The sequence below is a fragment of the Scyliorhinus torazame genome, chromosome 21, assembly GCF_047496885.1.
Source record: "Scyliorhinus torazame isolate Kashiwa2021f chromosome 21, sScyTor2.1, whole genome shotgun sequence".
Classification (NCBI taxonomy): domain Eukaryota; kingdom Metazoa; phylum Chordata; class Chondrichthyes; order Carcharhiniformes; family Scyliorhinidae; genus Scyliorhinus; species Scyliorhinus torazame.
Window position 1 is genome coordinate 120,504,555 of NC_092727.1, and position 16,036 is coordinate 120,520,590.

The 16,036-nt window shown below is 46.3% G+C and overlaps 1 protein-coding gene across 7 annotated transcripts in view; it reads right to left on the reverse strand.

Annotated features, from left to right (window-relative positions):
- Positions 1 to 1,558: 1,558 nt before the first annotated feature.
- The window catches only part of LOC140398586 (TANK-binding kinase 1-binding protein 1-like), a 169,572-nt gene continuing 155,094 nt past the window's right edge, over positions 1,559 to 16,036 (reverse strand). For all 7 annotated transcript variants that reach the window (XM_072487410.1, XM_072487409.1, XM_072487412.1 and 4 more), the window contains 2 exons: positions 10,277 to 10,701; positions 1,559 to 2,467 (listed from right to left, as the gene is read on the reverse strand). In XM_072487410.1, coding sequence (XP_072343511.1) covers positions 2,339 to 2,467; positions 10,277 to 10,701 — 554 coding nt within the window. In that variant the 3' untranslated portion in view covers positions 1,559 to 2,338. The remainder of the gene's footprint in view (positions 2,468 to 10,276; positions 10,702 to 16,036) is intronic.

A 16,036-nucleotide genomic window follows, 5' to 3' on the forward strand; every position in this document is an offset into this window, starting at 1 on the left:
CACCTTCACTTATGGATAAGGTGTTGTCTCTCGGCGAGATGGGGAAGGGAAGATATCGGACATATCTTGGCCGATGGTGGTGAGGGAGATGGCTTCGCTGGAGAAAGTAAAGGGGAAATGGGAGGAAGAGTTAGGTTTGGTTTTGGATGGGGGGCTGAGGCTCTGCACTGGGTTAACAACACCTCCTTGTGCGCGAGATTAAGTTTAATACAGTTTAAGGTGGTTCATAGGGCGCACTTTGTAAAAAAACAAATTTAGAGTACCCAATTCATTTTTTCCAAATACGGGGCAATTTAGCATGTCCAATCCACCTACCCTGCACACAAACACGGGGAGAATGTGCAAACTCCATACGGACAGTGACCCAGAGCCGGGATCGAATCTGGGACCTCGGCGCCGTGAGGCAGCAGGGCTAACCCACTGCGCCAACGTGCTGCCACTTCATAGGGCGCACTTGACCAGGGCACCTATGAGCAGGTTCGTCCCGGGTGTAGAGGATGTGAGCGTTGTTCAAGAGGATTGACGAACCACTCACGCATGTTTTGGTCTTTGTCCTAAGCTGGTGAAGTTCTGTGTTTCCTTCTTTGAAACAATGACGGAGACTTTGGGAGTTAGAGTGGAGCCGTGTCCAATGGTGGCGATCTTTGGAGTGTCGGACTTTGTCGGGGCTGCAGGAGGGGAGGAAGGCTGATGTCTTGACCTTCGCCTCTCTAATAACCCGGAAGCATTCCTTGCTCGGATGGAGGACATCAGCGCAGCCTTAGGCGTCGGCATGGCTGGGGGATTTGTCGGAGTTCCTGCATTTGGAAAAAATTAAGTACGTCATTGGGGGATCGGGAGAGTTGGGATTTAGTCGAGGTGGATGCTATTCATTACCTTCTTTAAGGAGCTGGTTGTCATCAGCAGTTAAGAGGAGGTGAGGCAGGGGTTGGGGTGAAGAGGGCTTTGAGTTATTCAGGGTTAGGTGGGGATTTGTTGGGGGATATTTTTATAAAAGTTGTATAAATTTGCTCGGCTGTTCTGTATGTTATAATTGAAAAGAAATTCTGAGGAAAAATACATTTTTAAAAAATCACAAAAACAGATTATCTGGTCAGTGTGTCACATTGGTGTTTGTGGGAGCTTGCTATGCTCAAATCGACTGCTGCCTTTCCGACATTACAAGAGTGAGTACATTTCAAAAGTACTCCGTTGGCTGTAGAGTGCTTTGGAATGTCCTGTGGTCATGACAGGGGCTATCTAAATGCAAGTCTCGATGTGAAATGAAATGAAAATGAAAATTGCTTATTGTCACAAGTCGGCTTCAAATGACGTTACTGTGAAAAGCTCCTAGTCGCCACATTCCGGCGCCTGTTCAGGGAGGCTGTTACGGGAATTGAACCCGCGCTGCTGGCCTTGGTCTGCTTTACAAGCCAGCTATTCCTAACCCTAACCCTTCTCTTTCAGACAGAGATGACCCCCGACTGGCCTGAAATAGATTCCACATATGTAGTAAAGTGCCAAGAACTGTGAATAAAAGACATGCATGTGACAATGTTACATGACGTTGAAATATTAGTAAGTTCAATTTGTTTTATTTGTGGTACACCAACGTGAGCAATACCAGAAATAGAATTCTCAACTTGGAATCAATGCGATATATAAAGTAGGCCAATTTGCAATCTTGCCAAGCCCTTGGCACACTTGTCCTATAGGCGTGTGGATTGCCTTTTCCCAATGTCAATCAACAACTGTGTTCTTCGTCTCCCCACTCCTCAACAATAATTGTACTTTTTGCTCGACTCCAGTAGTTAGTTAGAAGCCAACTGCACTGGGCCTCATTGTACTCCACAGAAACACGATTCTGATGATGCACTATAACAATTCAACCCAATCCATTAAACAATGGGCTTCCCAATTTGACATCAACGCCTATCCCTTCAGTTGCCTCTCTTCATTTACGCACTGGGCCATCTTCTATTCTCCAGCTATTCATTCCAGCATCACCAATTTCGTATTGACCAAGGCTCAAGTATTTTGCTTTTGGAAGTAAACTGATTGCACTGGAAGACATATCGTTTGTTGTGTTTAACGGCAACCGATCAATAACTTTCAACTTCTTTCCTCAAATTTGGCAAAAAGTGCTCAGTCAGCATTTCTATTCTCTTCTTAGGTTCATTCAAGATTGATCATCGTTCCCCTCCAGCCCCGGCAGGGAAAGAAAATCAGGCTGGTGCGCACAAAACTTGTTTCTTGTTTCTTCTTCTGTAACATTCGCTATCTTGTATCGGTTTTCAAGTCGTTGCTTTGCTTCTTAATTTTCTTCAATCTCTCCATGATTCAGTGCGGAGAATAGCTTTCAGATCTTGCTGTTTTCCAAATGGGTATCAATGTGTTTTATGAGGGCGTCATCGGGGTAGTTTAGGGGAAAGGCCAACTGACACAGCGGGCAGCTCCTGATATCCGAGTCTCCGGTTTCCATCCATAGCTGGGCAGGGGAAAAAAAATATAAGAGTAAAATGTTCTGCATTTGAATAGTTTTTGAGCAGCTTCCTTACATCAACTACACAATTACTTATTGGTGACTAAATATTTGCATTGAAAGTGCTGCAGAATTTGAGTTTCAACATCCCGAATACACTCATCCTCGCTTCCAATGATTACTTCCAGATATGTTTTAGGGATGATGGTTTTAATGGATAAATATGCACATGGTGTACTACTAGGTGAGAAAAGAGGGATCACCGGTTTGAATCCCAGTCTATCCTGGATTTATTGAGCATTGCAATTGCCCTTGATGCCTTGGGCAAGGAACAGCGGCCAAGTTCATGGCCCCGAACACCATCCTGTGGTCCAACAGAAAGTAGACAGAAGATAGGACAGCCTGCGTCCACGTAATGACCTGCCTCTCCTCAACCAATCTCCGGCTGAAGAAGGGTTTGAGTGAGGCGCTATTGACAGCCATTAAATTTTGTGTCAACATAGGCCTCCAGTTTCTGAACAGTTAAGAGAAGAAAATAGGAGAGGTAGCAGGAGTGAAAAAGCAGAACTTTGCACAACCAAGTTCTATAAGTGAGCAGCACAGTGGCGCAGTGGGTTAGCCTTGTTGCCTCACGGCGCCGAGGTCCCAGGTTCGATCCCGGCTCTGGATCACTGTCCGTGTGGAGTTTGCACATTCTCCCCGTGTTTGCTTGGGTTTCGCCCCCACAACCCAAAGATGTGCAGGCTAGGTGGATTGGCCACGCTAAATTGCCCGTTTATTGGAAAAAATTAAAATTGGGTACTCTAAATTTTTTTTTTTTAAAGTTCTATAACAGATCAATCAAAGGCACAGTAGAATTCGTTCTCAATTACCACCACTTCAATCACGCCGATTCTGAACACTGATAAAGTTTCCACCGCTCTGCCCCAACAACGCATCATTACCTTGCGCTCAGAAAAGGTCCCCCTCATTGCAAAAGGCTGACAATTTCATTTCCCACTGCACTCGTACTCATCTCCCTGAGGGACATTCATTTCTGATTTGTAAGAGAAGTAGCCCTCAAATCAAAGGTCATTCAACTCATTGCCAATGAGCAGGTTCTCTATCAGCATTAGCCAGTTGGTCCCATCCCCCACACTCTCCTAAACTCTTCTTCAAATATTCATCTCTTCCCCTTTTAAAATCCCTTGTTACTTCAACCAGGTTCTGACCTGGCAATTCATGGAGACATTCTCCCAGCCTCTCCCTTCTTTTGACAATTAAATTTATGCTCTGTCCTTACAAGTTGGTTATCTTTTTTTTTTTAATTTACTGTACCCAATTCTTTTTTTCTAATTAAGGGGCAATTTAGCGTGGCCAATTCACCTAACCTGCACAAAGTTTTGAGTTGTGGGGGTTGTCATAATATGCACCCATGCACATCATGAGACAAAGACAGGCAGGGACAGACACCCAGATTAGCCAATCAACACACAGGACAGAACACAACCAATCACCAGACAGAACACTAGAGGGGGACTATAAAACACACGAGGTATCAGCCTCTTTCCACTGGTGACAACTGTAGTGACAGTCAGGGTGTATATATCAGTTAGCACCTTCTACACGTGGATCAGAGCTAGTCTGGTCTAGTTCGTTAGAGTTAGTACACTTAGAGTAGTAGAGTGTCAACCCACAGCCAGCTGTGTGCTTTGTTACAGAAGTTCAATAAATTGTATTGAAACGTCTAAGTTTGGTGTATGCTTTACAGTTCAACTGCATCCTGTTGCAGTCCGTGTTACCCCAGGGTGAATAACACGACAGGGGTGAGACCCACGCAGACACGGGGTGAATTTGAAAAAACTCCACACGGACAGTGACCCGGGGCCGGGATCGAACCCAGGTCCTTAAAGCCATGAGGCAGCAGTGCTAACCGCTGCACCACCGTGCGGCCCTAAATTGGTTATCTTTAATGAATACGTATCTTCCTAAATAACACTATTAATTTTATCCCATATTTTAAATGCTGAAAGATTACCTGTTGTTATACTGATAACTACCTGGTTAAGTAGTTTTTCCTTCAGTCCTCTGGCGTAACTGCCTTATCCAAGAACATTTGAAAGATTATGATCAGAGCGTCTGCTGTTCCCACTTTGACTTTTCTCAGCCTTCGAAGACACAGCTTCTTTCTCTACAAGCATCCTATGTAATTGCCCCACCTCCTCTTCTCGAGCTTCTCATTCCCACCACCACACTCTTCTGTGGAAATTGAAGCAAGTAATTCATTCTGACTCACTGCCATTCCTTGATCAAGGTTCAAGATTCCTTGAACAAGATTTCCGTTTCTATCTCTAATCTGCTTGTCATTTTCTTTAGCTTGTCTTTTATCCTTGACCTGTGTCTTAGTTCTTTATTATTTACCTTTCAATTAAATGGCAGTGTTTCTTCATAGAATCACGGAACTGTTCAGCATAGAAGTTATTCGACCCAACAATTCTGTGCTGTTTTGAATAGCACTTCAATTAGTTCCATTCCCAGCTGCTCCTTCCCCAGATTCCTGCATTTTTTTCAAATATTTAATTCCCCATTTGAAAGCCATTACTGAATCTGGACATTTGGTTTGTGATGCAGAGCGAGGCCAACAGTGTGGGTTCAACTCCCCTACCGGCTGAGGTTACCCGATTCTATTTTTCCCAATTAAGGGACAATTTAGCGTGGACAATTCACCTACCCTGCACATCTCTGGGTTGTGGGGATGAGGCCCACGCAGACACGGGGAGAATGTGCAAACTCCACACGGACACAGGTCCTTCTCAACCTTGCCCCCCTCCCGCCTGAGGTGTGGTGATCCTCAGGTTAAACCCACCACCAGTCAGCTCTCCCCCTCAAAGGGTAAAGCAGCTTATGGTCATCCGGGTCTATGGCGACTTTACTTTTCCCCTAAGTATCTCCTGTTTTACAGTGCAGAAGGAGGCCATTCGGCCCATCGAGTCTGCACCGCCCCTTACAAAGAGCACCCTTCCAAAGCCCACACATCCGCTCCATCCCCGTAACCCTGCAACCCCCACTCAACATGTTTTGGACACTAAGAGCAATTTAGCATGGCCAATCCACCTAACCCGCACATCTTTGAACTGTGGGAGGAAACTGGAGCACCTGGAGGAAACCCAAGCAGACAGGGGGAGAACGTGCAGACTCCGTACAGACAATGACCCAAGCCAGGAATCGAACCTGGGATCCTGGGGCTGTGAAGCAACTGTGCTGACCACTGTGCTACCGTGCTGCCCCGCACGGTGTTTATTTGAGTGATTTCACTTTTTATTTTCCTGAACATAACTTTTCTCTCTCAATTGGGTATTTTTACCTTCTCCATCTCAATTTTTATAATCACACGTAATGACGTTACAGTTACTAAATATTCTCTCAGCCCTTACATTACCGACCTGCCTTACTTTGTTTCTGGAATTAGATCATGTGCTATGATTTTCTCTGCTGACTTAAAAACGGGCTTATTTATCTACGGTCCAGATGAAGCTCTGTGTACAATTCTATGCTGCACCAGGCTGCCACTAACCTAACCTCAATTTGTTACCTTGAAGTTTCTAGAGAAGGGAGGCTCTCATTCCTCGAGCATCCGAGGATTTTCTGCAGAGAAAGACCTGTCTTCCACTGGAGCTGTCACCTCCCATCTTCTTTCCCTGTCAAACCCCATGCCCTTTTGTAATCCACTTTTTCAAATACATATCCAATCCATCTTTACATGATGCCATCGCCTCTGCTGCAAGTGCCACCTCCAGTAAAACATTTAGGGACAGAATTTCCCAAATCCGATCAACATTGCAGGTGCAAATTTGGAGCGTAGAGGAGCCCCACTGTGGGGGTTTTCCTAAACCAAAAGCAAATTACCGCGGATGTTGGAATCTGAAACAAAAACAGACCATGCTGGACAGTCTCCGCAGGTCTGACAGCGTCCGTGGAGGGAGAAGGGAGCTAACGTTTCGAGTCTGGCTGGAGAGAACTAGAAATAGGATGAGTTTTATACTGCAGTGAGGGGGGAGGGGGTGTGGAGCAGTGGGGTTGAATAGCCAGCAATAGGTGGGTGGAGATTGACAAAGATGTCGTGGACAAAAAGACAAAAGGGAATATAAATGGTGGTGAAAATGACTAAGAAGGGTCCTGAGAGTAGCCCATTAATTAATAATTTTTAAAATAATCTTTATTGTCACAAGTAGGCTGACATCGGGGTAGCACGGTGGCACAGTGGTTAGCTCTGCTGCCTCACGGCGCCGAGGTCCCAGGTTCGATCCCGTCCCTGGGCCACTATTTGTGTGGAATTTGCACATTGTCCCCGTGTCAGCGTGGGTTTCACCCCCACAACCCAAAGGTGTGCAGGGTAGGTGGATTGACCACGCTAAATTGCCCCTTAATTGGAAAAAATGAATTGGGTACTCTATAAAAAAAAAGGAGGCTTACATGAACACTGCAATGAAGTTACTGTGAAAAGCCCCTAGTCGCCACATTCTGTCACCTGTTCGGGTACACAGAATTCAGAATGTCCAATTCACCTAACAAGCACATCTTTCAGGTTTTGTGGGAGGAAACTGGAGCACCCGGAGGAAAACCACGCAGACACGGGGAGAACGTCCAGACTCCGCACAGACAGTGAGCCAAATCAGGAATCAAACCAGGGGCCCTGGTGCTGTGAAGCAACAGTGCTAACCACATTAAGAGATCAGAATGTGTTAATGGCAGAACAGAGGTAAGCAGTGTGTCAAAGGACAACTTGGAACACGGAACAGATGATCCTTGGGGGGAGGGGGAGGGGAAAACAGATCGGTGGAAGAAATGAAAATAAACTGTTGAATGTTTTCTTTCCAGTTTCTGCAGAAATTTGATCGCATGTCAGTAAACGTAAAATCGAAATAATCGAGCATATTTGAAAGTGATTTTTGAAAATTGTTTTAAAATATTGCCTGAGAAAAATGTAGCAATTTGGTTGGTGCTTGGTGAAAAAATGGTTTTATTATAAAAATAAATATTTTTAGCACAGTGTTAATCCCCCCACTGTGATTAACCCAATTTTAGATGACTGTTAAAAAAAAAACAGAACCATTTACTTGATAGTTTGGAACACGTTGTCAGTTTTTTAGTGAATTTCAAAAGAAAGTCCCATATTGTTCGATCCCGGCTCTGGGTCACTGTCCGTATGGAGTTTGCACATTCTCCCCGTGTTTGGGTGAGTTTCGCCCCCACAACCCAAAGATGTGCAGGGCAGGTGGATTGGCCACGCTAAATTGCCCCTTAATTGGAAAAAAAATGAATTGAGTACTCTAAATTTTTTTTAAATAGAAAAGAAAGCCTCATATCTAAGGAAGGATGTGCTGGCCTTGTAAAGGGTCCAGAGGAGGTTCACAAGGATAATTCCTGGAATGAGGAGCTTGCAATATTTTTTTTTCCAATTAAGGGGCAATTTAGCGTGGCCAATCCACCTATCATGCACATCTTTGGGTTGTGGGGGTGAGACCTACCCAGATACGGGGAGAATGTGCAAACTCCACATGGACAGTGACCCGGGGCCAGGATTGAACCTGGGTCCTCGGCGCCGTGAGGCAGCAGCATTAACCACAGAGCCACTTTGCCGCCCCAAGATGTTGCAAAATGAGGAGCGGTTGTGGACTCTTGGGTCTGTACTTGTTGGAGTTTAGCAGATGAGGGGGAATCTTCTTGAAATTTACAGGATACTGAGAGGCCTAGATAGAGTGGACATAGAGAAGATGTTTCCACTAGTAGGAAAAACTAGAACCAGAGGGGACAGCCTCAGACTGAAGGGATGGTCCTTTAAAACTGAGATGAGGAGGAATTTCTTCAGCCAGATGATGGCGAATCTGTGGAACTCCTAGCTGCAGAAGGCTATGGCGGCCAAGTCACTGAGTGTCTTTAAGATAGAGATAGATAGGTTCTTTTTTTTCCTCAAAATTTAGAGTACCCAATTATTTTTTTTCCAATTAAGGGGCAATTTAGCGTAGCCAATCCACCTAACCTGCACATCTTTGGGTTGTGGGGGTGAAACCCACGCAGACACAGGGGATAGATAGGTTCTTGATTAATAAGGAAATCAGGGATTATGGGGAAAAGGCAGGAGAATGGGGATGAGAAACATATCAGCCATGATTGAATGTTGGAGCAGACTCGATGGGTCGAATGGCCTGCCTCTGCTCCTATGTTTTATGGTCTAAGAAAATCAAAAAACCTTGTAACACATGTCTATTATTGTCCCTGCACGCAAAAGCGCCAATTTAATTTCTAAGGCCTCCTTGAAGTCCCGTATGAAGAGCACAGTTAGTGCAAGTTCGCAACTGTGATTAATTGATCCTCGCTGTGGCCAGTTTTGTGGCTGGGGTCAGCTTCTGTTACGGTGGATTAAAAATGTTTTTTTTAAGAGTACCCAATTATTACTTTTTTTCCAATTAAGGGGCAATTTAGCGCAGCCAATCCACCTAACCTGCACATCTTTGGGTCGTGGGGGTGAAACCCATGCAGACACGGGGAGAATGTGCAATGTGCACACGGACATCTATTACGATGGATTTTAAAGCAGAGTGGAAGACCATGGAAGGTAATTTGAGCTGAAAACCCCACAACCTTCTATTGCTCACACCATTATGCAGAACCTCTTCCCTTACCAAGTTCAAATAACCATTTGCCCAGTACCAAATCTGGAAGCTGCACCTTCCCCTTGTTAACCAATTCGCAAATGAGAGGGATCAGTTCATCACTACTTACCCTCCCAAAAACCTTTCAGAGTTTTGCGAGCTGCTATTAGGTGTTTCATTTATCCTTTCTGTTCCAACCAACAACGACAAAGCAATATTTTTAACAGTTGCCTGAGCTTAACCTGGACAGAATTAGAACCAAGCTTCTAAAACTGCACTGAAACAATATTGCCGTTGTAGAAGCCAGCTATTTTCTATGGGTAAAAGATAGCTATTTAGCATTAAGCCCCTAGTCTATTAAATACCATTTTAAAACTCACTCATAACCTCAGGTCATTTCAAAACACACATTCAGCATTTCAGAACACAGCTGCAAACAGAACACAGAACAGCAGAATTCCTATGCAGCTAACAAATACAATTCCAAGATAAAGTAACCCAAGGACAAGGCGAGCTCCATGGCAACAGCATAGAGACCATTGTCCTAACAAGCAAGTTTATGCGATAAGGAAGCCAAATTGCATTCCATAGCTCACACAAGAATACATTTTAGGTTAATGTTGCCTATTAATGAGTGACAACTAACCCTCAAATCAAACTCATTTGATGTTAATCCAAACCAATTAGAATTACATTGGGGTGCAGATAGATGGCTAAAGTCTGATATGATTTGGTATAACCGTGATGGATTTTCGGCCATCTCTCTCTTTCATGAATCATCTATACTTTGACTTACTAGTCGCTATCTTTCTGTCTTTCATGTTTCATTTTCTGACTTTGACTTTTGAAGTTATTGCGAGCTGTTTGCCTAAACAAGAAAATCATTTCTGTGATTGTTTGAAAGTTCAATTGTCTACAGGTTGCCTCTCTGTGAGTCCTATGCTGGCTGGGCTTATTCAAGAATAAGACTTTAAATGACTCTTAATTGTAATCAATAGAAGACAAATAAAACAATTCTTATTTGCACCTGAGAAGTTTTAACTCAAATTTCTACTGAGTTTTAGTGATCACAAAGTGCCGCTAAATCCGGATTGTAGATCTAACAGCGGTGTAATAAAAATCTGATGAAGGTTGCACAAGATTACACTGAGGTCAACTGGCACCAGTAGACCTGCGGACCTACATTGATGGAAGGCCAGGACTGGGCGTGCTCCGATCTAGAATATTCGGCAGAGCTGCTATTTATGGTAATGTCTGGGATGGGGAGAGCCGTGCAGGATGAAGTGCTCCTCATTCCCCTGTCCAAAGTTCCGGGAGGACTATGGATCATCCAATCCTCATCATCAGACTCCAGCTGTTGATCAAAAGCCCCTTCGTCTGTGTCATCAGGCACCTTGAGGTAATCGCTGGCAAGGTATCGCCCGTGTGTTGGTGAGGATTGGTCGTCTGCTGTCAGTCGAGATGGCATTGTGTGGCTTTTCACTTTTACATCGCTGACTTCAGAGTAGCTCCGACGACCTTGAAAGTTAGCCCGGAGACGGTGGCTTGTGCTCCTGGGGTAGCTGGAGTATGAAACTTGCTTCATATGGACGGAGGGTTGGGGACGGGCTGAGGAATAAAGTAAAACAACACATTTAAGATATAATGCCCCCGAGAAAGGAAGTAAGAAACAACTTGCATTATCACAGCGCCTATGTGCAGCCTCAGTGCCCCAAAGCCCTCGCAACCCATGAGGTATTCTTGAAACGTTGTAACGGAAGGGAAAGGTGGCATCCATTGTGTGCATAGCAAGACCCAACAAATAGCAATGAGAATGAATGACATGGTGATCTTCAGCACTGTGAACTCAAGTCTTTGCAATGGGCCCCTCAATCCACAAGCTTTTGAGTTAGAGGCGGAGGTGCTGCCACTGACCCAAAACTAACATCTAGAGAAAAGTATTTTCAGACTCAGTGAAACACCTATAAGAAATGACAGAGGGGAAACTTTAACTACCGGTGGAAACTGGGTGGGGCGGTCAATTAAAATAAAACAGGGGACTTCACCTGCTTTGCCTACCACCCGGATGTGGCCGACTGCAATTTTAAATTGCAGGCAGCAAGGACACCTAACAGTATGGAATAGGGTCCTTCCATAAATAGGATCATCAAGCTCTGATGATGTCAGCCAGGCCTGACTGCTATTTTTAATTTATTAATAATTTATTATTTAAAAAAAATAAAATTTGGAGGACACAATTATTTTTCTTTTCCAATTAAGGGGCAATTTAGCGTGGCCAATCCACCTAACCAGCACATCTTTGGGTTGTGGGGGTGAATCCCACGCAGACACGGGGAGAATGTGCAAACTCCACACGGACAGCGACCCAGGGCCGGGTCCTCAGCGCCGCAGTCCCAGTGCTAACCATTGTGCCACCTTGAGGGGGCAATAATCATGGTTTCCCCACCAGGAGTGGCATAGTAAGATAAAACTTAATTGAGATTTCCATGTGGGCCATGAGGCCGGGAGTGTTTCTTATCCGGAAACCTTGAGCCTTCCCTTGCCCCAAGGCTTTCTCCTGGCCAACCCCCCCCCCCCCCCCCCATCCACTCATTTCCCATCCCCTACTCAGTCTACCTCAGTGTTGGGCATCGACCCTGCACGGCCCTGCGGGCAATCTCCTGCCCCAGACAACGGCCTCTAACATCTGCTTCCCCTCCACCGGCCAGGCAATGGATTTGGGAGACTGACAAACTCTAACTAAATGAGGCCTGAGGGCTAAACCTACATCATACTGTGGCGGGTCAGGGGTTTTACCCTCTCCTCGGCACCAGCAAGTACTCATACTCCTGGAGATAAAATGTCCCCCAACAGAGGGATATTTTAAATATGGGATGGGGGGGGGGGGGGGGTGTGCAGCCAGGTCGAACTTTGCATAATAGATCAAAAGTTTTCCACCTCTCCCCCAAAGGTGAAGATTGGCTCAGTCGGTTTTGCCTTTGCCTCAGGGTTATGCGTTCAAGCCACAGTCCAGGGCTTCAGCTGGGAAGCTAGGTTGGCATTCCAGTGATGGGCCAGCATTGTTGCCCATCCCTAATTGCCCTTGAGAAGGTGGCGGTGAGCCGTCTTCCTGAACCACAGCAGTCCGTGTGGTGTGGGTCCACCCATCCTGTTGTCAGGGACAAATTCCCTGGGTCTGCCCTTTGTATTTCTGGTGCCGAGCGAATAGTTCACCCGCTTTCATTCCTTTTTGACCCAGTAGCAGTTTGGTACAATTGCGTACACCAGACAGTGGTTAAGAATCAAACCCATTGCAGTTGGGTCTGGAGTCACAGGCCAGGTCAGGATGGCAAATTTCCTTTCCAAAGGATATTAATGAACCAGATTGGGTTTTTATGACATTCGATAATGATCCCATGGTCACCATTACTAAGGCTAGCTTTTTAATTCCATGCATATTAATTAATCATATTTAAATTACATCAGCTGCCATGGTGGAATTTGAACCCAGGTTCCCAGAGCATTAGCCTGGGCCTCTGAACTATTAGTCCAATGACATTAGGGGAGGCGGTGACACTGAGGTATCCTCCCTTGTGCCAAAATCACGGCAGCACGGTAGCATGGTGGTTAGCACAATTGTTTCACAGCTCCAGGGTCCCAGGTTTTATTCCGGCCTGGGTCACTGTCTGTGCGGAGTCTGCACATCCTCCCCGTGTGTGCGTGGGTTTCCTCCGGGTGCTCCGGTTTCTCCCACAGTCCAAAGATGTGCAGGTTAGGTGGATTGGCCATGCTAAATTGCTCTTAGTGTCCAAAATTGCCCTTAATGTTGGGTGGGGTTACTGGGTTATGGGGATAGGGTGGAGGTGTGGTCTTGGGTAGGGTGCTCTTTCCAAGAGCCGGTGCAGACTCGATGGGCCGAATGGCCTCCTTCTGCACTGTAAATTTTATGAAAAAAAAAATCGGGAGAGCTGTCTCATAGGCTAATCGAGCACAGCCTGGCACAGACATACTCACAGAAACATACCTTACAGTCAATGTACCAGACACCACCATCACCATTCCTGGGTTTGTCCTGTCTCACCAGCAGGACAGACCCAGCAAAGGTGTCGGCACAGTGGTATACAGTCGGGAAGGAGTTGCCCTGGGAGTCTTCAACATCGTCTCTCGACCCCATGAGGTTTCATGGTACCAGGTTAAACATGGGCAAGGAAACCTTCTGCTGATTGCCAGGTACCGGCCACCATCAGCTGATGAATCAGTACTCCTCCATGTTGAACACCAATTGGAGGAAGCACTGAGGGTAAGCGCACAGAATGTACTCTGGGTGGGGGACTTCAATGTCCATCACTAAGAGTGGCTGGGTAGTACCACCACAGACCAAACTGGCCAGGTCCCTTAGCTGCTAGACTGGGACTGCAGCAGGTGGTGAGGGAACCCACAAGAGGGAAAAGCATACTTCACCTCATCCTCATCAACCTGCCTGCTGCAGATGCATCTGTCCATGACAGTCACAGTAGTAGTGACCAGTAGAGGCAAAGATACGTCTTCACATTGAGGATACCCTCCGTTGTGTTGTGTGGCATTACTACAGTGCTAAATGGGATAGACTTCAAACCAATCTAGCAACTCAAGACTGGGCTCCCTGAGGCGCTAGTGGGACACCAGCAGCAGAATTATACTTGACCACAATCTGCAACCTCATGGCCCAGCATATCCCCCACTCTACCATTACCACCAAGCTAGGGGGTCAACCCTGGTTCAATGAAGAGTGCAGGAGAGCGTGCCAGGAGCAGCAACAGACATACCTAAAAATGAGGTGTCAACCTGGTGAAGCTATAACACTGGGCGACTTGTGCCAAACAGCATAAGCAGCAAGTAATAGACCAAGATAAGCAATTCCATAACTAACGCATCAGATCTAAGATCTGTAGTCCTGCCACATCCAGCCGTGAATGGTGGTGGACAATTAAACAACTCGCTGGAGGAGGAAGATCCACAAATATCCCCATCCTCAATGATGGAGGAGCCCAGCACATCAGTGTAACAGACCAGGCCGAGGCATTCGCAACAATCTTCAGCCCGGTCTCTTCCCAGCATCACAGATGTAAGTCTTCAGCCAACTAGATTCATTCCATGTGATATCAAGAAACGGCCAAAGGCATTGGATACTGCAAAGGCGAGAGGCCCAGACAATATTCCAGGAATAGCACTGAAAACTTGTGCTCCAGAACTTGCTGCAACCTTAGCTAAGCTGTTGCAGTACAGCTACAACACTGGCATCTACCCGGCAATGTGAATAATGGCCCAGATAAATCCTGTACACAAAAAACAGGACAAATCCAAACCAGCCAATTAATTCCACATCAATCTACTCTCTGTCATCAGTAAAACGATGGAAGGAGTCATCAACAATACTATCAAGCGACACTTGTTTAGCAATAACTGAGCAGCATGGAAGCACAGTGGTTAGCACTGTGGCTTCACAGCTCCAGGGTCCCAGGTTCGATTCCCCGCTGGGTCACTGTCTGTGCGGAGTCTGCACATTCTCCCCGTGACTGCGTGGGGGTGCTCTGGTTTCCTCCCACAACCCCAAGACGTGCAGGTTAGGTGGATTGGACATGCTAAATTGCCCTTAGTGTCAAAAAAAAAAAAGGTTAGGAGGGGTTATTGGGTTACGGGGGTAGGGTGGAAGTGAGGGCTTGAAGTGGGTCGGTGCAGACCCGATGGGCTGAATGGCCCTCCTTCTGCACTGTATGTTCTATGTAAAACCTGCTGAATGATGCTCAGTTTGGGTTCCACCGGGGCCACTCAGCCCCTGACCTCATTACAGCCTTGGTTCAAACATGGACAAAAAAGTTGAACTCCAGAGGTGAGGTGAGAGTGACAAGGTGAGAGTGACTGCCCTTGACATCAAGGCAGCATTTGACCGAGTATGACATCAAAAGTGTGGCAAAATTGGAGTCAATAGGATTCGGGGGGGCAACCCTCAGTTGGCTGGAGTCATCACTGGCACAAAGGAAGCTGGCTGTGGTGGGTGGGGTGTCCTAGACCCAACCATTTTCAGCTACTTCATTCCTTCCATCATAAAGGCCAGAAGTGGGCATGTTCGCTGAAGATTGCACAATGTTCAGCACCATTCCTGACTCCTCAGGTCCATGCCCAAATGCACCAATTCTGGACATTGTCCAGACTTGGGCTGACAGGTGGCAAGTAACACTCATGCCACACAGGTGCCAGGCAATAATCATCTCCAACAAGAGACAATCTAATCATCACCCCTTGACATTCAATGTCATTACTATTGCTGAAACCCCCATTATCAACATCCCGAGGGTTAACATTGATCGGAAATTCAAATGGACCAGCCATATAAATACTGTGGCTACAAGAGCAATCAGAGGCTAGGAATCCTGAAATGACTCACCGCCAGCGCCCCAAAGCCTGTCCACCATCTGCAAGGCATAAGTCAGGAGTGCGGTGGGACACTCTCCATTTGCTTGGACGAGTGCAGCTCCGACAGCACCCAATAAGCTGGACGTCATCAAGGTCAAAGCAGCCCGTTTGATTGCCACCGCCTTCCACAAATATTCACTCCATTCACTACCAATGAACAGAGGCAGCAGTGCGTACCATCTCCAAGATTCACTCCAGGAATTCACCAAGGTTCCTTGGACAGAACCTTGCAAACCTTTGATCACTACCATCTAGGAAGACAAGGGCAGCAGATACTGGGACCAGGACAAGCTGTGGGGTCCCCTCCAAATCACTCACCATCCTGATTCGGAAATATGTCGCAGCTCCTTCACTGTCGCTGGGTCAAAATCCTGGAATTCCCTCAACAGCTCTGTGGGTGCATCCATGCCATAGGGACTGTAGCAGGTTAAGAAGGCAGCTCACCACCGCCCAGGGTGACACGGTGGCGCAGTGGTTAGCACTGCTGCCTCATGGCGCTGAGGATCCAGGT